General features: G+C 41.1%; 1 protein-coding gene across 11 annotated transcripts in view; it reads left to right on the top strand.

Annotated features, from left to right (window-relative positions):
* ACIN1 (apoptotic chromatin condensation inducer 1) overlaps positions 1–23,088 on the top strand; it is a 33,589-nt gene that overhangs the window by 1,328 nt on the left and 9,173 nt on the right. For 7 of the 11 annotated variants that reach the window (XM_042989388.1, XM_042989386.1, XM_042989387.1 and 4 more), the window contains exons 2-9: positions 395–460; positions 2,416–2,527; positions 2,940–3,059; positions 10,804–10,892; positions 12,356–13,615; positions 14,117–14,332; positions 14,833–14,948; positions 22,813–22,954. In XM_042989388.1, coding sequence (XP_042845322.1) covers positions 395–460; positions 2,416–2,527; positions 2,940–3,059; positions 10,804–10,892; positions 12,356–13,615; positions 14,117–14,332; positions 14,833–14,948; positions 22,813–22,954 — 2,121 coding nt within the window. Of the gene's footprint in view, positions 1–394; positions 461–2,415; positions 2,528–2,939; positions 3,060–10,803; positions 10,893–12,355; positions 13,616–14,116; positions 14,333–14,832; positions 14,949–20,689; positions 21,005–21,027; positions 21,340–22,812; positions 22,955–23,088 lie in introns of those variants that run through there. The other 4 variants (XM_042989389.1, XM_042989390.1, XM_042989394.1 and 1 more) reach the window with 4 other exon arrangements.

The following is a 23,088-nucleotide window of genomic DNA, read 5'->3' as shown; positions in this document are numbered from 1 at the left end:
CCCATGTTGGTTTCCTGTATTTGAAGCTGACTTGAGCATTTGAAGTCATTTTACCTGCATGGCCAGATTTAGAAGGGACATTAGTCAGAAGTGCAGAAGATAATAGAGATTGTAGTACTGGTTCTGTCACTGTCACTGATTTTATTACATAGCCAGGTCGCTCATTTTCTTCATGTGCCTGCATTTTACATTTGTACATTTGGGAGCAGTAACCATGGCTACTTTTAAGGGTCTTCTGAAGATGAGTAAGAACAGTATTAGTAAAGGGCTTTTAGGTTCCTGGAAAAGGAGTACAGTTTAAGTGTGTATGGTTAGTCATTGCATTCAATGAAGAGATTGGGGAGTGGTGGGTTTTTTCCCCCAAGTTTCTGACTTTTGCCATTCTCTATACCAGGCTCTAATGCTAGAAAATTTGCAGAAACACTCAACACCCCATGCTGCATTCCAGCCAAATTCCCAGGTAAGAAAAAAGATTTATTAGATAGGGTGGGCTCTTTGGATGCACAGACATATGGAAGGACATAATGATGTATATTTGATGGTTAATTCCTCACCAGTATTTTTCTGAATTCCCTGAGTTGGAAAAGTCCTCATACCAGATCAGATGAATTCTAATAAAAAAATTCAGAAACAGAATTAGAAGAGCTATTAGTTAATTTCTGATACTTGCAATGATGTGTGCAAAAAGATGTGGTTCCAATTGATGAAGTGTAGTACAAGAATCTGGAGCCATTCATTTGCCATTGATTTGGAAAAAGTAGTTGATGTCTTTGAATGAAGACATGAAGTAGACAATCAATAGGGCAGTGTAGGATGATACTTGCTGATCAAGAAGAATTCTTGTGTTGACATAGATTTTCCAAGAATTCAATCCTTTGGAAATATCCACCATTACTAGTGTTAATGCTAACTGTGCACTTACTTGTAAATATCATTAATTACTCTGTTACTTAGGGCAAGAAACTTAACCTTTGGATGCCTTGGATTCCACAATTTCTATGTATAATATTAGAAAAGGTTGGACTATATCCGTAGTTTTATAACTGCTCTACTTTAGTTTTGTAGACCTGCTTTTGGGGGATTTCTGGGGAAGATAACCTTCTTCCCAAGTGGGCAGGTGCTCATATTCCCCACCTAACTAAATTTGATCTTCTTTTATCTGTCTTATATATTGAGTTTCAGTGTAAGATTTTTTTAGAAGAAACAATTCCACGGTTTAAAAAAATAAAATTCTTAGACTGCAATTTCATAAGACTCTTTTCAGCTTTTAAAATCCCCTCATTATAGTATGTTATGTACTTAAAGGAAAAATCTAGGTCTTTGTTAGTGCAATGTTGTGCAGCTCCAGTACTAGGTGAAGTCCCAAGATACTATGGAAAAACAAGAGAGCCTTCCTAGTCCCTTGTTACCACTTCATTAAGCTATGTCATAATCTAGTCTGTTTATGGAAGTTTAGTTAAGTATAAGTGTAAGAAACTATATGAGTTAATCAGTTTATGATTATATTCCATTTATTCATTGCATTTTAGTCTTTGAAGCTTTGCTTTATTAACATAGGATTTTTGCAGTAAATCTGTACGTTCTCTAATAAATGCAACCCACACTTTATCAATGTCCATTGAGTACCAAGAGATGCATCTCTACTTTAAGTGAAAATAAACATTTACCATGCTTAGGAAAGATGACTAAAAACAAACAATATTCAGATTTTTTCCCTTTTTTTGGCATTCTAGTAGGACTTGCTAAGCAAGAAGGTTCTGGGAAGGACTTGTGACAGAAGAGTGATGTGGGACTCTGTGTTACAGGAAAAAATGGGAAAAGGGATTAAGCTCCTGGATTTTAATGTTGTTACCAAGGATTTTTTCCCACCCAAAGAAAAAGGAAGTTAAAACTCTGTTTAAATGATGAATAGACATCCCTTTTCTTAATCTCTTACATAGTTTAAGTGCCGTATGTAAATTTTGGAGTTGTTTAACAAAATGATCCCTGGATAGGTGGAGATTTACCTTTTTTTATCAACAACAAAATGACCTAGTAGGAACTTGTATTTTTTCCTTTCAGTTCTTGATATTACTAAAAAGAAAATTTAGATTAACTTTAAATAACATTTTAGATTAAAATTTGGATTAAAACATAATTTTGCAGGAATTTTTATTTTAATTTGGGCATCACTCTTTCGTTGGGACTAAATATTCAAGATAAGAAATTATGTGCAGTTCCTCTTTTTGCCATCTTTTCTGAATCATAGGGTTATTTATTTTGGTCCTCACCATAATTAGAAAAGGGCCTTCCAACATTTTGATTATCTTTCTTGGGTTCAAATATAAGGAGTAGACTTTTGCTCCATGGAATTTTCTTCCTTGTGTTTTCCTGGTTTGCTTTCCTCGACTTTCTTTTTCCATGTCTTCTACACAGATTGGCGAGGAAATGAGCCAGAACAGTTTTATAAAGCAGTATCTGGAAAAGCAGCAGGAGCTACTTAGGCAGCGTCTGGAACGTGAAGCCCGAGAAGCTGCAGAACTTGAAGGTAAGCCCAGACTGTCACTTCTTTCAAGGAGTTCTTCATTCTTATTCCTGTCACTGAATAGATAGGCCTGTTTAAGTAGGCAATTTCAGGAGTAAGTCAAGCTGAAACTGCTACTTACTTGCTTTGGTAGTTAAGCCAAGTGAGTTGTTATTTACTTTTTGTCAGGGAAGAAGACACTTAATTTGACTGTTAGAAAAGGATTCCTGCCAATAGGAAGAATTATAAGTAAATTAAGCTGCCCTTTAAATGAGGTAGATCTTAATCCCAGGGAGTTTTTTCTCTATGTACAGTGCTCTCTTTAGTATATACTCTGTGTCCTGTGACTTTGCCTGATCTCCTTCGCTCCTCTACATATTCCCACATGCTGAGCCCTTCACTCCCTCCCTGCCCCGACCCAATCTGTGCTTTGCAGAAGCTTCAGCTGAGTCGGAGGACGAGATGATCCATCCTGAGGGAGTGGCTTCCCTGCTGCCTCCTGACTTTCAGAGCAGCCTGGAGAGACCAGAGCTGGAGCTCAGCAGACATTCACCCAGTACGTATCTCCCTCCCCACTGCGCTGTTTTGTCAATCCTGCGTAGTTGGTGGGGGGAGGTAGTTACGCCTCCTTTCATGCTAAGCCTCCGTTAAAGTCCCAGGGCAGTTCTGTGACATTGATACTTCACATCTGTTTGTCATGGGAATTATGTCCTTTTTGAAGTCTGCTTTCACCTCTGTGTTGTGACAACCTCTCAGAGTGTTTTAAAGGCAGTATGATTTTTCTTCGCATCTGTACCTCTTTAACCTCCTCTACTTCTGAATTTACAGGAGTCACAACTCTGTCATCTTTTCACCAGTTGTATGGGTTACGTGTTGCCCATCCAGTCACCCCCCCCAAATGGACATCTGCTGTAGTTTATTAATTCATTCAACAAATTTTCATTAAGTGCCTTTTGTATGCTAGACACATGCTGGGCACCAGGAATATAGGAGAGCAAGGACAAGTCTCTGCCCTAATGAAATGTATAGTTTAGTGAAGAGATGGACATTAGTCAGGTTATTGCATAATTATTACTGTTGTGCTCTGTGCTCTCAGAGGCAGTGCAGAATATCATGTGAGCATATTACAGGGAGCTCTAACTCACTGTGTAGGGTGGGTTCAGGCAAGATTAGTTTTTCACATAAAAATTAAGCACCCAGTTTCGCGTAGTATCTCAAGCAAATGCCTGTAAACACAGCCTTTGTTTTCTAAACTACCTAAGACGGTATACTTTTAGGGGAACATGTATATAGGACGTGGACAATAAATATATTAAAACAATTTGTAATTAAAAGGATTGTGAATCATTTTCAATGTTAGTGGTCATGGGGAAGGTGATCACTCCATATTTAATATTTTTAGGACATGTAGAAGTTACTACCTCTTCTGATGAATATAGAATTCCTTTCTGAACATAGATTTTTTTTTTTTAGCAGATATTTAACGGTAAGAGAAAAATAAGTTATTTTAGAGATCTCTTTTCTTCTCAAGTACAAAAGTAGCAGAGTCTCAGTTGATCCATTTTGCTCCTAATACTCTTTTCCCCATGATTGTAAAGCCAGAAGGGAGGGGGAAAACTCTTCTAGATTAGTTGTCAGTGTTTTCAGAAGTCAGTCACGAAAGTATTTATTAAGTTTCTGCTGTGAGTATAGGGGGCGTTAACACATTATAAAGTCTTTTTGGGAGAGGAAAATTGCACATACAGCCATTAAGAGAAGATGGTGTGCTTTAAAGTGATACATAAATAGTACAAACACATGGACCATAAGAATACAGAATAAAAGTTCCCTGAGGACTGCAGTGATGAGAGAGAGCTTCATGGAGAAGGTGTAGGATTTGAACTGAGCCCTAGAAATCAGTAGGATTTGAATTGGCTCAGAGGAAACAAGAGAGTATTTTTAGGAAGGAACAAATGCATAGAAATAATGAATGTGATATTTTTATTTTTGTATGTTTATTTATCTTTGAGGGGGGCGAGGTGGAGGGGCAGAGAGAGAGGGACAGAGGATCCAAAGCAGGTTCTGGGCTGATGGTAGCAAGGCTGGTGCAGGGCTTGTGGATTGTTTTTCTGGGGTTTTTTTGTTTGTTTGTTTGTTTGCCTGTTTGTTTGTTTTTACCTATATGAGGCTCAGACTCATGAGATCCAGGAGATCATGATCTGAGCCAAAGTCGGATGCTCAACCAACAGCCACCAGGTGCCCCTGGATGTGATATTTTTAAAGGAGAAGTAATGAATTAGTGCAGCCAGAGTGAAGTGGTCTTACATATTCAAAAATAGTCAGAAGGGCTGGGTGGCTCAGTCGGTTAAGCATCCAGCTTGGGCTCAGGTCATGATCTCACTGTCCTGAGTTCGAGCCCCGCGTCGGGCTCTGTGCTGACAGCTCAGAGCCTGGAGCCTGTTTTGGATTTTGTGTCTCCCTCTCTGTCTCTGTCCCTCCCCTGTTTGTGCTCTGTCTTTCTCTCTCTCAGAAATAAACATTAAAAAAAGAATAGAGAAACAACTTGTAAGGTAGATTGGGATAATAGTGCAAAGGTCTTTGAATGTTAATTCAATGAATATGAGGTTTTTTATTCTAAAGTAAGGAGAAACCACTGAAAATTCTTAATAGGAGCATGATTTGATGAAGAACTCTCTTTAAATAAAAGAGTCTCAGTTCTGAATGTAATTTGAAATGAAAATAAATGGATCCTGAAACAAATAAGGTTTCAAAAGCAAATAAATTAGAAGAGATTACTGAAGTAAATTGTAGAGCACAGCTAACAATTGCCATTTGTGCTCTTCATTGTACTGTCTACCATAAACTTCCTACCTCTGATCTTGGTTAGAATATGGATCTCATAGATGTCGTACAAAATTTGGGCAAGATCCTCAACGAAGTGGTAGTTTGGAGTTCTAGCAGTGTGTATTTGGAGCAGTGGTAATGCCTAGAGTTTACCCAGAAAATTAGATTCTTTCAAGGTTCGCTGTGTTAATCTGCCATAGGCCAGGAAACTATTGAGATACCAGTTTATTTGGATGTTTTGGGAATCCTCTCTTTAATTAAGATTTTGATTTTAGGTTTCTAGTGACATATTTTGCTAATCGGTAGTGGCACCTGATGATCTGATTTTTTTTTTTTTTTTGTATTACTATTTTTAAGAATGTGGCTTCCTGGGCCTTACCCCCAAGAGTCTCAGGGAATGGGAGTCTGGGATTCTACATGTTTTTAAAAGTCCCCTGGTAGTTTTGTTAATCAACTCAATTTGTGAATGACTAACTGAAAGAATAATTTTTCAATATTGTATTTGATGAGGATCTTTGGCTTATATTCCAGCAATCTCCTGTTTATGTGTTATACACAAAACCCTTTCCTTCTTGACTTCTCTTTCTACCACTTTCTTCAGATTTTTCTAAGGTATGGGGAGTCCATAGTCAGAAGTTGTCTGGACTCACCTCTAGGTCATGATTGGGTATACAGAAATTCTTATTGCCGCCATTAGTTATTTCAAAAAGAGTCCAATCTAGGAAAATACAAAAACATTTAAAAGTGGATATCAGGAAACAGGTTCTTTAACAAAGGTATAGCTCTAGGAAATCTTAACTAGCCTTTTGCTTATAGGGCATACAGTCCTCATTCCTTTTTCTTGTATTAAATGTGAAAGCTGAGATTCTAGAGAAACGCTAGTTAAGTTACTTACTCAGCTGCCATGAGTCAGATTTAGGTTTGGCATCATTGCCAGTTCTCTTCTCTTAATTCCTGCTTCTCATTCATACCCAAGGATACCCTTTGTACACAGGCTTTGATGTGATCTCTAACTACCTTACTTGGGTCCTGCCAGTCCTGCCCATGGATTTATCTTCTAGAATGAAGATACTGCTTTCCTATGTGGACCTTAAACATTCTTCACTTCTCCACTGTCTAGCAGCCACCTTACACTTTCTCCTGAAGGCTTCTGGCTTTGGAATCTTAGAAATCTTATATTTACTCTGACTTGCTTTTCAACTCCTAAAATACACTGGCTCCATCCTTTGCTAAAGGTACTCAGTTTCTACACATACTGTTAACATCTGGCTTAAGACACTTACGTTAAGACATCTTGTGCCCATCATAGAAGATGTCACCTTTCCCAGAAGCTTGTCTGCATCAGATCAGCTCCTTACTAAGAGCTAGAAAGTGATTCCTGATTTCTTTATTTATTTTTTTCTTTATATTTTGTATTGCTTATTGAGTTCCTATTTTATGTCTGAGGGTCCCCTCCAAGTTGTCACTTTTTTTTGCTAAACACTCATGACCAAAACTTTCTGAATGGCCCACGTCTCTTTGATGAATCAAGTGCTTCCAGAGGGTTAACATTTGGAATCCTATCACTGTAGTTTTACAGCATCTGGACAACATTATGATCCAAGTTATAAATAGCACTCAACTTTCAATAGGTAGAGAAAAATGCTCTTTGCTTGTACATAAATTTTAAAATCACAACTCTAGAACTCTTTGACCTGTATAACACATTAATCTGGCCAGCTTTATAAAACATGTCTTTTTCCCACCCCTTAAAATCACATTTGTTTATTCAGAGCATATGTGTGTTTACTGAAAGCCTGTTTTTCACCACAAAGCATTTTAGTATGGCTGTAAATATGTGCATATAATTTCTGTTTATGAATTGAAAAGAAAACAGAGAATGTTTCTCAGAACTTGCCGTGATAAAAACGAGTACTTGGGATGGCTAGGCCTATGAATTTTAGCTATTTATAGGATTTGAGGAGTATTTTTTTTCTTCCAGAGGATAGGATTTTATCCTTTTAATAATATTTATTGTCAGGGCACCTGGGTGGCTCAGCCGATTAAGCGTCCAGCTTCGGCTCAGGTCATGATTTCATGGTTCATGAGTTCGAGCCCTCCATCGGGCTCTGTGCTAACAGCTCAGAGCCTGGATCCTACTTCAGATTCTGTGTCTCCCTCTCTTTCTGTCCCTCTCCTGCTCGCACTGTGACTCTCTCTCTCAAAAATAAATAAACATCTAAAAAAAAAGTTAAATAATACTTATTGTTTTATTACAAAAGTATGTATTTATTAAAGAAAATTTGGGAAAACTAGAGAAAACAAGTTTTTAACTTTTTTTATGTTTTTATTTTATTTTTGGGAGAGAGAAGGAGAGAGAGCATGAGCAAGGGAGGGGCAGAGAGAGAGGAAGACACAGAATCTGAAGCAGGCTCCAGCCTCTGAGCTGTCAGCACTGAGCCCAACACAGGGCTTGAACCCACAAACCGTGAGATCAAGACCCGAGCCGAAGTCGGATGCTTAACCGACTGAGTCACCCAGGCGCCCCAAGAAAACAAATTTTTAAATCATCCATAGTCCTATACACTAAAAAAACCTCAGCTGATATTTTGATGTATAATTTTCCCCATCTTTTCTTTGTCTGTGTATAAGCTTAAAATGCCTACAAAATTCAAATCTTCACGTTACCTCTGACCTGGTTAACTTTTTTTTTTTTTTTCTTTTTTTTGAGCATCTGGATGATTTTTTTTTTAAGTGTTTATTCACCTTTGAGAGAGAGCATGGGCAGGAGCTCATGACCTGAGCCAAAGTCAGACACTTAACCAACTGAGCCACCCAGGTGCCCCTGCATGATTTTTTTTAAGCTTACTTATTTATTCTGAGAGAGTGAGAGAGTGGGGGAGGGACAGAGAGAGAAAGAAGGAGAGAGGGAATCCCAAGCAGGCTTCTTGCTGTCAGTGTAGAGTCCAGCATGGGGCTTGATCTCAAGAACTGTGAGATCATGACCTGAGCTGAAATCAAGAGTCAGACACTTAACTGACAGAGCCACCCAAGTGCCCCTGAGATTTTTATTTTTAAATAATCTCTACACTGAACAAGGGGCTCAAACTCAAAACCCTAAGATTAAGAGTTGCATGCTTTACCAACTGAGCAAGCCAGGTGCCTCCTAAGACATTATTTTTGAATTATTTTTTATTTTTTAAGTAGGCTTCATGCTGTGCATGGAACCCAACGTGGGGTTGGAGCCCAACGTGGAGTTTGAACCCACAACCCTGAGATCAAGACCTGAGCTGAGATCAAGATTCGGATGCTTTAACTAAGCTACCCAGATGCCCCAAGACATTTTTTTTTTTTAGAGCAATTTTAGGTTCAGGGCAAAATTAAGAGGATGGTATAGAGATTTCCTGTATGCCTTCTGTTCCCACCCATGCATAGTCTCTCCTGTTATCCACATCCCCCATCATTGTGGTACATTTCTTAAAATTGATGAACCCACATTGACAAGTCATAATCACCCAAGATCCATAGTTTACCTTAGAGTTCACTCTTAAGTTGTACATTTTGTGGGTTTGGATTGATGTATAATATGTACCCATCACTCCAGTATCACACGGAGTATTTTCACTGTTGTAAAAGTTCTCTGTGCTCTGCCTGTTCAGCCCTCCTGCCCCCAGCCTCTGCCTTTTTTTTTTTTTTTTTTTTTTTTTTTTTTTTGGTTAAACTACAAAAATAACTTCTTTCTTTTAAACTTTTGTAAAGGAGCTTTATCTGAAATTAATGGAAAACAATCTTCTTTTGGTTTATTCAAATTGTAATTTAACCTATTTCAGGCCACTTAATTACTAAATCCTTATTGATTATTATAATCACATTATTTATTAATTTCCTACAGATTATCCTTCAAATGTTTGCTAGAGAGTCTGGCCTGTCATTATATATCCTAAGCACATACCCATAATGCAGGTGTTTATTCACTAACCCAGATGTAAAATGGTATATATTCAGAGATCTTATTAGTCAAGTGATGATGGAGTAAAGTTTTACAAAATATGTGCAGTCTTCTAGTTCATTTTATGTTTATTTTTTTTAATGTTTATTTTTGAAAGAGCCTGAAAGTGCAAGCAGGGAAGGGGCAGAAAGAAAGGGTGACAGGATCAGAAGTGGGCTCTGTACTGACAGCAGAGAGTCCAATTAGGGGCTCGAACTCACAAACTATGAGATCATGACTTGAGCAGGTTGGATGTGTAACCAGAGGAACCACCCAGGTGCCCCTGTTTCTTCTTATAATTACAGAAGCAAAGACTAGTTCATTTTAGTTCTTTGGTATATATTTATTTTATTTTTTTTAAGTAGCTCCGCATCTAATGCGGGGTTTGAACTCATGACCCTGAGATCAAGAGTCACATTTTCTACCAACTGAGTCAGCCAGGTGCCCCAAATTGTTGGGATATAGAAATAAGAAGACTGAATTAGACCTCACACCGTCTGCTTTATTTGCACCAATTTAAATACTTTTAGTGTAGGATATGGTTTTATGGATCATTTAAGTTTTGTACTATATTAAAATTGAGCCCAATCTAGCTAAGTATCTGGAATAATGTTTAGGCTGCTTTCTAAGGTGGTTCTCATTGATATTTGCATTGTATTCTGTGTAATATTTTAATCCTGGTAGGAAACTTAGAAATCTTTCAATCCATCTTTTTTCCAGCTTTACATGGAGTTCTTTTGAAATGACCTAGACTAGTGGTTTTCAAGCTTTCTTGAACTTATTTTTCCTTCCAAAAAGAAATCTTACCTTGAGCTCTTTATAGCCCATTTCTAAAGCCCTGTGCAGGGCTTGAAGTAATTTCTAGCAACTTAGGGCCTGAAAACAATTCATTTAAGTACTTATTTCATGAGATTGTTGTTTCACAAACTGGTTTGTCAGGCAATCCAGAAAAATGGTGACAAAACATTTTATAGAAATAAGTATACTTTGTATTTGTACATCCCTGCTAAACAGTTTGAAGCCCCTAGTAGTTATTTTACATGTATTTATTTGAGTTATTTGTAATCTGTGAATTGGCTTTGAGATACTGAAAATATTCCAGACATGCATAGCAGGAATTACCAATAAGACCTTGACTCTTAGAACTTGATATGGTCTTCTGCTTAGAAGTCAAAGAAATTGATACATATATATATTGGCTAGCTCATATACTATGATTTAAAAAAATTTTTTTTTTAATGTTTGTTTATTTTTGAGAGAGTGTGAGCAGGGGAGGGCCAGAGAGAAGTGGGAGAGACACAGAATGTGAAGCAGGCTCCCGGCTCTGAGCTGTCAGCACAGACCCTGACGCTCATGAACCGTGAGATCATGACCTGAGCCGAAGTTGTATGTTCAACCAACTGAGCCCCCAGGTGCCCCACTCATATGCTATGATTGATTGAATTTTAGAAAGCAGCCTTGAACGAGTGTTTACGCCATGAGTCTGACTTGATTTTCTTTCGTTTGATAGGAAAAAGCTCCTCTATTTCTGAAGAAAAAGGTGAATCTGATGATGATAAACCAAGGAAAGGAGAAAGACGATCGTCCAGGGTCAGACAGGTAATTCAAATACCTCTTAAAACATCTATCACCTCTTGGTATTGCTTTGGCTATCTTCTCCTTCTCTTCCTCAGACTTTTTCAGAGTTGGTGTCTCTTTAGATTTCTGTAGTTATCTTCTTTCTCGTCTCTATCTTTTTTTTTTTTTTTTTGCTTTGGTTTTTTTAATTAAAAAAAAAATTTTTTTTTTAACATTTATTTATTTTTGAGACAGAGAGAGACAGAGCATGAATGGGGGAGGGTCAGAGAGAGAGGGAGACAGAATCCGAAACAGGCTCCAGGCTCTGAGCGGTCAGCACAGAGCCTGATGCGGGGCTTGAACTCATGGACCGCGAGATCGTGATCTGAGCTGAAGTCGGACGCTTAACCAACTGAGCCACCCTGGTTTTTTTAATTTAGATCTGCTCTGGTGTTCAGATTTCTAAGCAAATCTGCATAGAAGCAAATATATAAAATTAAGCAAATATATAAAAATTAAAATTTAATTGTGAAAATTAACAGGCTGGTCTATATTTCTAAAATACATTATTAGAAAAGATACAGTTATTTAATTAAAACTTTAAAGCCAGGGGCACCTGGCTGTCTTCAGTCGGTAGAGTATATGACTCTTGATCTCGGGGTTGTGAGTTCAAGCCCCATGTTGGGTGTAGCGATTACTTAAAATCTTTAAAACAAACAAAAAAATTTTAAAGCCATATGATACAGTATTAAGTGAGCAGAATACAAAAGGATATTTGTGGTATAATTATGAGTATGTAAAAGAAATAGTGGGGAAAAAATTAAATATACCAAAACGATAAGAATAATTACATTAAGTGATGATACGTCAGTTCCCCCACCTGCCCTGCTACTTTCTAGATGTTCAGTTTATTTTTATTTATTTATTTTTAATGTTTGTTTATTTTTGAGAGAGAGTGCGAGCAGGGGAGGGGCAGAGAGAGAGGGAATCACAGAATCTGAAGCAGGCTCCAGACTCTGAGCTGTCAACACATCCGGACGCGGGGCTCAAACTCACAGATCGTGAGATCATGACCTAAGCTGAAGTCCAACACTTAACCAGCTGAGCCACCCAGGCGTTCAAAGATGTTCAGTTTATTTTTAAAGCTTGAAACTAAAAACTAGTAGCAGTTTCATTATTGTATTCCTTTTGGTCACTATTTTGATGCCTGTAAGAGCTCGATAAGTCATGCTTGTTTACTGAGACACTTGTTTATGTTGCTGAAAACATGTGTCTTTGAGTTTCTCCTTCCTATGTATATCTTGTAAGATACTCTTCTCCTCTGTTGATAGTGAGCAAATATACTTGGAACTATTGTATATCTTTCCTTTCCAGGACACCTGGTTGGCTTAGTGGGTAGAGCATGTGACTCTTAATCTCAGGGTTGTGAGTTTGAGCCCCAGGTTAGCCATGGAGCCTACTTTAAATAAATAAACAAATAACTATCTTTTTTTTTTTTTTTTCAGGCAAGAGCAGCTAAACTCTCTGAGTGCAGCCAGGCTGCTGAGGAGGAAGAGGACCAAGAGGCACCTTCCAGAAATCTACGGGTCAGAGCAGATCGAAATTTGAAAACGGAGGAGGAAGAAGAAGAGGAGGAGGAAGAGGAGGAAGATGAGGAAGAGGAAGAAGATGATGAGGGACAAAAATCTAGGGATGTACCAGTCCTGAAACAGTTTGAGGAAACAGAAGAGAGGGAAGAGATACCCAGAGCAAAACCAGAGGAGGTGATAGATGAGAGATCCCAAACCATAAGATCCCAGGAACAGGAGGGGTTAGAGAGAGGAGGGAGAGTTACACGGTCCCAGGAGGAGGCCAGAAGAAGTCATATGGCCAGACATCAGCAGGAGAAAGAGATGAAAACAGTTTCTTCTCTTGAGGAGGAAGAAAAGGAAGTAAAAATTTTAAAAGGCTTCGAGGAAAAATCAAAATCCCCTTCCCCTCCTCGACTGACTGAAGATCTGGAGAAGGCCCCTTTTGTGCTACAACCAGAGCAAAATGCCAGTGAGGAGGAAACTCCCCCACCTTTACTTACCAAGGAAGCATCTTCTCCACCATCTAATACACAACTCCAGAGTGAAGAAGAAATAGAGCCCATGGAAGGCCCAGCTCCCCCTGTCCTCATTCAGCTGTCTCCTCATAATACAGATGCTGAGGCCAGGGAGCTATTAATATCTCAGCATACTGTCCAGTTGGTGGGAGGCCTGTCTCCTTTGTCCAGTCTTGCAGACACCAAAGCAGAATCTCTAGCAGAGAAAGTGCCAGAGGAGAGTGTCCTGCCTCTAGTTCAGAAAAGCACACTAGCTGAATGCTCAACCCAGAAGGGTCTTGAAACTGAGTCAGAAAAATCTGCTCAACCACTCCCTCTAAAAATTGAGGAATTAGCACCGGCCAAAGGGATCACTGAGGAATCTCTGAAACAGCTGTCTTTGAAACAGAAGGAAGGCAGAAGGGCTTCTCATACTCTTCTCCCAAGCCACAGATTGAAACAGTCAGCTGACTCATCCTCAAGCCGGTCCTCCTCTTCATCCTCCAGTTCTAGATCAAGATCCCGCTCTCCTGACAGCTCAGGCTCTCAATCTCACTCATCTCCAAGATCCAAGCAGAGAGATGGATCTCGGGCACGTACTCACACCAACCCTCGTGGTAGATCTGAGATGGACTCCAGATCAACGTCAGAGTCCAGGTCACGTTCCCGTTCCCGTTCAGCGTCAAGCAACAGCAGAAAAGTAAGTGTGGGAGAATCTTGGGTGCATTGATGTTTTTTTATCTTGTACTCCAGTGTTTTTCAACCCCAGGAGAACCTATTATAATTCCTGGCAGGAATGGGAAAAACTATTTTTACTCCCCAGGTCACTTTCCTATCATCTCTGAGTCTGATTTTCAACTCATTGATCCCTAGAGTTCTTTTTCATTTTTTGAGTCCCTTTGATTCCGAAGTTGAATCATTTACCCGTCTCCTTCATTAGACTGTAAACTTGAGGACATGGACATGCCTTTTTACATGTGTATTCTAGTATCCCAGCATCTCAGCACCTTAGTTGGGACTTAATAAATAATTTGGCAAATACTCTAGGAAGTCCAAGAGATCACTAACTCAAACAAGAATAAGCATAAGAGACAGAAGGGTCTAAAGTATTAAACTGAGTCAGCAGAAATTGGAAAACTCAGTGATGTACTAAATACATAATCATATAAAATAATTTGCTTTATGTGCTTCATTTCTTTAGTCTCTGAGCCCTGGAGTCTCCAGAGACAGCAGCACCAGCTACACTGAAACCAAAGATCCCTCTTCTGGTCAGGAGGTTGCAACTCCACCAGTGCCACAACTGCAGGTCCTTGAGCCAAAGGAGAGGACTTCCACCTCATCCTCTATTCGAATGAGGCGTTTAAGCCAACCTGAGCCAGCCGAAAAGCATGTGACCCAGAGGTTACAACCTGAGCGGGTAGGCTGTTATGCCCCCTCCCTAGTGGGAGATGGAGGATTAGGCATGATTTTCCCTTTTGTGTTAGCTGTAAAACTGAAAGGTTGGTCTGGATAAGGTTCGGTAGAAACGTTGATATTTGGGGATACATGGAAGATTCCACTGAACTCCGTTCCGGCTCCCTGGTTCATGAAAGCTCTATGTGAGGCTAAGCAGCAAGGTTCTCATCTCTAGGGCTCCCAGAGTCACTTCTGTAGAATGTCTCCTTTTTTTCTGCCCCAAAGGAAGCTTTTTCTCCGTTCTCTCAAAAAAATTTTAATAAAATTATTGCTGGCATAGAAATTCTTGAAGTGGCATTCCATTCCACTTTCTAAACTAAAATAATGAAGATATATAGGGCTAAGTGTGGAGCTGCTACTGTGTAAGTCCTGCTCTGCCTTTTACCAGCTCCAGGTTAAAGAAAAGGAACCAAGCAGATTTAAGTACGTTGCTATGTTGTTTTGCTATGTTTGTCCTGACAGGGGAGCCCAAAGAAGTGTGAAGCTGAAGAGGCAGAGCCACCAGCTGCCACACAGCCCCAAACCTCAGAGACCCAGACTTCTCACCTACCAGAATCAGAAAGGATTCATCACACTGTGTAAGTAATCGATCTTGTCTGGGGTATAATAAGGAACTGGAAGTGAGGGGTAGTTATTCACTCCCTGGGGTTCTTCGACTACGCAGTCCTAGTTTCCTTTTAAAACAGAAGGCAGAGCTTTATCTGGACAAAGTCTAGGTTTCAGTTGTCACATTAAGAGCTGCCACCAGAATTCTTAAGGTAGTCTGAAAAGTGGTGGTTAGAGCATAAGGAAACCCATTTCTGGGATCCTCTGACCAAAATAGTCAGGTCCTTTAAGGAACAGGCGGTAGGGACTTTGGTTTCCAAACTCAAGACAGTGAGGGAGTTGACTCAGGTCAGCTTAACTCAGTCTTTAATTCACGTTTACCAGCTACATCTGAGCCTGGGAACACAGTTTAATAAAGGATATCAAAAGTCTACTGAGAAAGGCACAGGGGGTTTGCTTTTGAGTTTTCGCTGTTTTCCCTGGTTGTTAGCTGTCTTTTTATTAAGCATAATTCATCGTAGTTTTTACTGGATACGATACAGCAAAATATGAAGTGTACATGAAGGAAGTCAGAAGTTTATTTAGGGGCCCCGTAAGACCCTTGGATTGATTTTTGCCATTTATATAATTTGAACTTTTTATTCCTTGTATTTATTTTTAGAAAAATACAGGTAAGAACAGGTATATCATTCAGTATTCTGAGCTAGGTACTATAAATTAAGAAGCATTTGAACCCAAATTCCTGGCTTCAGAGTCCCATGGGAAATGACAAGCAAAGCATTGTGGAAATAAGATTGCTTAGCTTTTGGACATCAAGAATCCTGTACTGCTTTAGTGAACATCCTGTGTAGACAGTTGACCTAAAGTTGTTCCATGTTGGTTTTATGTCGTTTTAACACTAATACTACCAGTATGATTTTCCCTTTTATGTAAAAGTCTAATAATTTACTCTCTTATGAGAGTTTCGGACTATCTTGCCTCAGATTTTGGAGGGTGGTGGGCAGGCGATTGATTACCTCATTTCCTTATGACTTTAATACTAGTTTCGTACTCTATCTGTATAGTTTTTGCCTTGGGATATACCCTTGCTGCTGTTCAGTCTAATGGTCTTGCCTCTGCTGCCATCTTGTGGCCATTTTTTGGTTTGAATGTCAAAAGTTCACTCGACTTTGAAAAGTTTTTGTTTTTCCCTTTGGGGATGGGTACATTATCCTTTGGAGAGGGGTTTTTCTTCTAGGACCATAAAGTGAAAACCCAGCGGATTCTGGAAGGTGTTCAGGATTCCCCAGCTACACCATCGATGAGGAAATGGGGTGACAGCTTCCCTTCCATATCCATCAAGCAGAGATAATACCTGCCCTCCTCTACCCCATCCCATGGTGGGGGGGTACAGCATGTCCTTTGTGTAATGGCAGTTTCAAAGTAGGTGTTGACAACTTGCTACTAATTGGGCCTGAGGAACTGCCTCCTATGCACCTTGAGAGGCAAGTAATTTTCTGAAAAGGTTTTGTTTGCCCTAATATTCAGTTGGTCTGTGAGATCCTGGCTACAAAACGGCACTTGATGCCATTTTGAAACATCTTTATTTCTGTACTTTTGCATGTAAGCCTGGGACAAGTGAAGCTTGGAGTCATATAGAGTTTTTCTCCCCACATAAAGGTGGCTTTGATCTTTCATTTTACAACTGAGGCAAGCAATCTAGTTACATTGATTCCAACAAGGTGATAGGCAAGTGGCACCTTGGGCAAATACTGAGATTGTCCATTGTAGCCTAGGCAAGCTTCAGTGGAGCAGCCTATAGATTAGAAATGCAATCTGGCCTCAGGAGTAACTCACACACATCCCCTTTACTTACTTTCCCTCTGCCTGTCTTCCAGATGGTCTATTCAGCAGCCTAGTAAAAAGACATGCCCAACGGCCAAAACCTGTAGGCTATTCTGGCATTGGATTTGATAAATGAATCTTTGAGAAAAGTTTGCCTACATTTCTGGAGGCTCAACCGAATCACAACACTCCTCCTAGTCCTTCACCCCTCTAGAGTCCTAGTGTTCAGCCTGGTGGCCAATTTTAAAAGTGGGATCAGCAGTGCTAAATGGAAAAGACTATTTGTGGCTTAACCTTGGTTTTCCAGTGTGTCTCAACAAGAGAGCTAGGGCCTGTTGATTCAGTAAAGTGTTAAAAAAAAAAAAGATTTCATGGACCTCTCAGCACCTGGAAGAAATTGCCTAACTTTTTCCGTGCTTTGTTAAATCCATTCTGATTGTGTCCTGAGGAATTCTAAATTTATGAGGTAAGGTATCTTGTCATTGCTTGGAATAGTAATTTGTGAGCCCTCAGTCCTATTTCGGTTGGGCTATGTTCCAAAATCCAATCTTTGCCTGCTATGGGTATAACAAAAATGTCCTCAGACAGCAGAAAATAATGCTACTCTCTTTTACATTAAAAAAATAGAGGAGAAATAAGAACTTTCGTGTGGGCAGCTGTATCATCCAGCAGTAGTTAATTCAAACTTGAATTTTTCTGAATACAACCTTCCTGAGGACACAACCCTTGCAGGCAATAGCAGTTTTGGACTTTTGGCTTGCCTGAGTATGAAGGAAGGAAATGGTCCTTTAAGCCAGTGTGACAGCGTAATGGTTACTCTCCAGGGGACCTACAGTGCCAGTATGCAAATGATGCATAACTTTAAAAAGTAAAATGTATTATTCTCAATAGCGTTCGCTCACTGAGAAATGAGGATCTAAAGACATACTCCCCAAATCATTCTGTTCTTGGTTATCTTGGAACTAGTATGCTCCTACAGGATTATGTATTTAAGTCTCACTGCCTGGGAGTAGTCACATCCCGTTATTTCTTAGAAAGTTTCATATCAGGTCTTTAGCTCATGAATGTTCTACAGTAACTAAAATTGAGACGTGTATGCCTGTAGAAATTTCCTTTCCCATCAGTTTCTCTGAATCTTGATATGAACTGTAATATGTTACTAGTCTCCAAGTAGTTCGGTTCTTCTGGCCTGCAAATGCTTTGTGTGCTCTTTAATTATAGATAGATATCTCCGACCCCCAGCCCCCATGCAATTTCACAGATTTTTCAAAGATATCAGAAATATTTGTGCAAGAACTTGATGTGGGAAGGGAGATGTCTGGATGCTTTTTGTCTAAAAGGGGCTACAAAGAAAAGCTGCATGGGGCTCTGACAAGTAGCTAACAAGGTTTTGGGACTGGGCCTGCAAGTAGATTGAGCCCCTTTGGGGGGCAATTCGAAGGATTCATCTTTTTCTTATGAAAATAAAGTCTTGGGAATCTTGGATCCCACAGAATTGTTTGTGGGGAAATAGATGGCACAAACTCACTGTGTCTTAAGAAAGCCAAGGATAACAGGTAAAATTCTTATTCTTGAAAAAACGAGATAGAATTTCCAAGAAAGAAATATTCTTCCTCCAAGGAAGCCGCTTCTGGAGAGGCATATTGGCAGCCCAAACTATTTTAGGACATTTGATGGACAGGGAACATTTATCTGAGGATGTTGGAAGCTAACATTCTTCGTGAGGTAACATTTTCTGTAGGAATTCCATCTACAATAATTTTTAAGAAGAAAACTTAGGGGAGCTTGTCTGGCTCAGTCAGTAGAGGGTGTGACTCTTGATCTGGAGTCAAGAGTTTGAGCCCCACATTGGGCATAGAGCTTTTTTTTATTTTATTTTATTTTATTTTTTAATTTTTTTTTTAACGTTTATTTATTTTTGAGACAGAGAGAGACAGAGCATGAACGGGGGAGGGGCAGAGAGAGAGGGAGACACAGAACCGGAAGCAGGCTCCAGGCTCCGAGCCATCAGCCCAGAGCTGGACGCGGGGCTCGAACTCACGGACTCACAGACCGTGAGATCGTGACCTGAGCTGAAGTCGGACGCTTAACCGACTGAGCCACCCAGGCGCCCCCATAGAGCTTTAAAAAAAAAAAGAGGAAGAAAACTTTTAGTTCAGCAAGCAATGATTTTTTTTTTTTTAATGTTTATTTACTTATTTGGGGGATGGGGGAGGGGCAGAGAGAGAAAGAATCCCAAGCAGTTGTCCTTGCTGCTAGCGCAGAGCCCAACATGGGGCTTGAACTCTGAACCGTGATATCATGACCTGAGCCGAAATCAGGAGTCAGATGCTTAACTGACTGAGCCACCCAGGTGCCGCTCAGCAAGCAATTATTAAAATGTCCTCCTGGTACCCCCAGTGACAGTCTTAAATATTTATGGAGCATTTCTTTGTGTTAGGCCCTGGGCTAGGGATGTAGCCCCTGACCTTGAGGAACCCTGCAAGGTGGAGGTGAGGGGCAAGTCAACCAGCGGTTATCATACAGAGTGATGAGGTCTTTGCTGAAAACCTGTCAGACCAACTACCGAATACCTTCACGTCAGAGAAAAAGCAGTCTACTCTTTGAGAAAACTCAGAAAAAGTTCCATAGGTGGCATCAAATGAGATAATGACCTATTAAATGTACATGTGTTTATGTATATCTTTACCTTGACTTGGAGTCAAAAGTCATCCAAGCCAGACTCTTAAGGGCGAACTCATCACACTTCCATGAGATAGGTATTGTTGTTATCCCCACTTTACAGATTAAGAAAGAGATACACAGAATCAGAGATTTGCCCAAAACCACAGAACTTGTATGGGAGCTGGGGCAGGCCATGACTAGGCCCTAGCCAGTTTGACTGCAGAGCTCTCAGTCTTACTGGGCAGACAAGGACCACTAAGTGAAAGGAAATGTGTAATGTGTAAACATGACCACTTTAGCATGTGGTTGGCATGTATGAGATTTTAAGCATTGGGGAGTAAGTTTTATTCCTAGCTAAAAGCTCTGGTATTACAGATGAGATAATACCAAGCTTTTGGTTAAGTACCCAGGAGCTTGTCTTAGTGTTAAACCTCTGCTGCCACTAGGACACAAAAGGAGCACCTTTGCATTCAACAAAGCAGTGTTTTTGAACATCTCCTGAGTGCTTTCTTTGAATGGTTAGAGTCAGCTTCCTATTTCCCATGTAGTCTGGTGAAGATGCCCATGATTAATAGTTTCTGTTTAGTTCCCAAACACTTTCGGCCCAACAGATATCCCCCTACCCCTGCCCCAGGTAACTGCTGTCTTCAGTTTCTCATCTACTTCAAGCCTTCACCTTGGAGTCCTTGCTCCAAAATGTGGCCTTCGTGCTACAGCTACCCAAGGTCCCCCTTGCCCTGTTTATCCTTTTCCTTTCTGGCTCCAGTGGACCCCGGGGAAGGGTGACCTTATTAAAGACTCTTTGAAACAAAGTTGTCTGTCATCTCTTTAGAGACACCTCTCCCCCTCTCTACTGGTAACTCAAAAAGGAACTGTCTCTGCTATCCACTCCTCCCACCATCCCTGGAGAAAGGACAGGTTGGAGTAATAACACGTGGTCATTGCTTGGGGTGAGCAGCTAGCTAGCTGCTATAGTGATTGGATAGTGCCAGTTCTCATCCCACCTCCCTGCCATGAACAGCTGACTGGCTTCTAGGATGGGGGGGAGGTAGACACGTAAAAAATTGCTCAGGACCCTCCATTCTGTGTCTCTTTCAACTTTGGCTTTGTTGTCTTCCTTTAATCATTTTTCACTCCCAGCTCTGCTGTTTCCCTTCCATCTATTCTCTGGAATCTTCCAAGCAAGCCGCTGTAACTTTGTATGCCCTCTCCACCCAGCCCCCTCCCCCTCCCCCTGGGAAGACAAGGAGAGCGCACCCTCTCCCTGTGGGGATAGGCCTGGGTAGCTGTTGTAACCTGAGAAAAGAAGGAAAAAGGCCAGGCCTATTGAGCCAGCAGTGAGCTCCCTGTGGCCTGCCAGAGGATAAGAACCTTGCTCACTCAGCGCCCTCCCTTTTTTCTTTCCCCTCCCCTGCTGCAGCAGGGCCCTCCCCCATCCGCACACACGGGCTGCTGGGTAAGTGGCAAGATGGCTCCCCTGCATGTCTCCGGCTGATCGCCGCCGCTCCGCCAATACAATAGAGCCAGCCACTACCAGCAGCCTGGCCCTCTTCCTCCTCCTTCTCCAGAGAGACCAATCCAGCCGAACTCGGGGTTTGCCGTGAGGACTTAACGCTTATCTCTTAAAAGCCAGATCTATTTTAGCCTCCCCTCACCACCACCACCACCACCACCACCACCTCCCCTTCCATTTACCATTTTTTGGATCCCCAATTGCTGCATCTCGATTTTCTCTCTCTGGATCGGGTGGCTGGGGAGGAGGTGGTGGGCTCTTGGGACAAGGAAGGTGTTGTGGTTTTTTGGTTGTTTTTTTTTTTTTTTATAATTTTTTAGGATTTTTTTTCTTTGGTTTTTGTTATTTCTTCCATTCCAGAAAGGGATAAACAGCACTTCCAGGGGGAGAAAAAAAATCATGTTATCAGAAAGCAAAGAAGGGTGAGAGCCTCACATTTCCATGTATCCCTTTACCCCACCACTTTAGCCCACCTCATCTTCCTTCTCTTCCCCATGGCTTTCATTCCGTCTTTCGTTTTGGTTTGTTTTCAATCACTCTGCTTTCCCTCTTTGTCCTTCCTGCCTGATTTCTAATTGGCCCAACTTGCCCTCTCCGTGTGGGAAATAGGCATTTTTGGGATAAGTCTTTTCTTTAGATTTAGGCAGTTGAATCGCGTGTTTCTGTGGGGGCCGGTTAGCTGGGGGCACAGTTCCGATTTTCCCCTCCCCCTTCCCATGCATCCCTCCCTGCCTGCTCTGGGGAGGCTGTTCTGACCTCTGAGTGTCAGTCAGCCCGTTGGGAATGCTGAATTTTCTGGTGGTGGTTATCGGTGGGGGGCTTGGTTTGCCCTCTCCTGAGTCTTAGGCTCCTGCTCATCTTAATTTGGGGGAACCCAAACACTGGGAACCCCAGTGTTTGGTGGTAGTGGGGGTGAGGTTAGAGATAGAAGTTAGGGATGAAAACAGAAAAAGGGGATGGAAAGATAGTTTATCTGAAGTGAATCTTTGGGATTCATTGCCTGAAATGGGAGCTAACTTGTGTGATTGAGAGTGGGGGTAGGGGGATTCAATATTGGGGAGGCGATACATGATGTGGGGGGAGGGTGTGTCTTGACTAGGAGGCCTGCTCTCTTTATCTCTTGGAAGTTGGAATGAGGGAGTGGGAGAAACTGGGCGAAAGCCGAATATAAGAACAATTCCTGCACCTCTGAGCAGGTAAAAGTGGCCTGATTCTTCTCTGAGCTTTCAAACTCCAGCAATTGTAGCTTTTTCTTTTTGGATGACAGAGGGTCCTTGTTGAAGCTTGAACCTTCATCAGCCCTGCTTTCCCTGCAGCCCCCTCCCCCACAATTTCTCCATTCCTGATGTTTCCAGATCTGTGGGTCAGTAGGTTTTATTAAGCAGTTGATTATAATAAACACAAGGTTGGAATCATTTGCCACAGCCACGGACATTATTTCTTGTGTTTTTAAGTAGTCAAGCTTCCTTTAACTTCTCATGCAATTTTGTTAAAGATGCCTGTGGCCAGGGGATAAGGAGGCCACAGGATTGTGGGCAAATCACAATGACTTTTGAGGGACTGTTTCAGAGAGGGATGTTACTCCTTTCCATATAAGAGTACTCTGGTGAATTACCTAAAAACAGTTGGGAGTCCTGACCTCACTCATCACACCTTTATCCTATCTGAGCAATGAGTGGATGTGGATGCTACAATCTGTGCTCTTTCCCCAAAGAAAACAGTTTCTCACTTTTCCTGTGGGGGCATGGTCTCTAGTCTGATCTAAAAAGCAGCCCTCCCAACCCCACCCAAGTAATGAGGCATGGGGGTTTCCTGACCCAAAACCTAACGTCTTGCTCTCTCTTCCCCTTGGTTCTTTCCTGCCCTTCCCTCCGTACCTCTCCCCATACTGTCAGTGAGGAGAAGGAGGAAGTGACCATGGACACAAGTGAAAACAGACCTGAAAATGAGGTTCCAGAACCCCCCGTGCCTATTGCAGACCAAGTCAGCAATGATGACCGCCCAGAGGGCAGTGCCGAAGATGAGGAGAAGAAAGAGGTAAATTTCCAAGCCACCTGTTGGGGTGGGCAGGCAAGAACGGGCCTAGGGGAGAGAGTAGACCACTTTGATGATCCCTCTTACACAGTGGGATAGCTTTAAAAAGAAGGGACTAGACAGACTTGGATCAGGAT

This window comes from Panthera tigris, chromosome B3 (assembly GCF_018350195.1).
Source record: "Panthera tigris isolate Pti1 chromosome B3, P.tigris_Pti1_mat1.1, whole genome shotgun sequence".
Taxonomy (NCBI): domain Eukaryota; kingdom Metazoa; phylum Chordata; class Mammalia; order Carnivora; family Felidae; genus Panthera; species Panthera tigris.
This window is presented reverse-complemented; position numbering and strand designations above follow the sequence as displayed.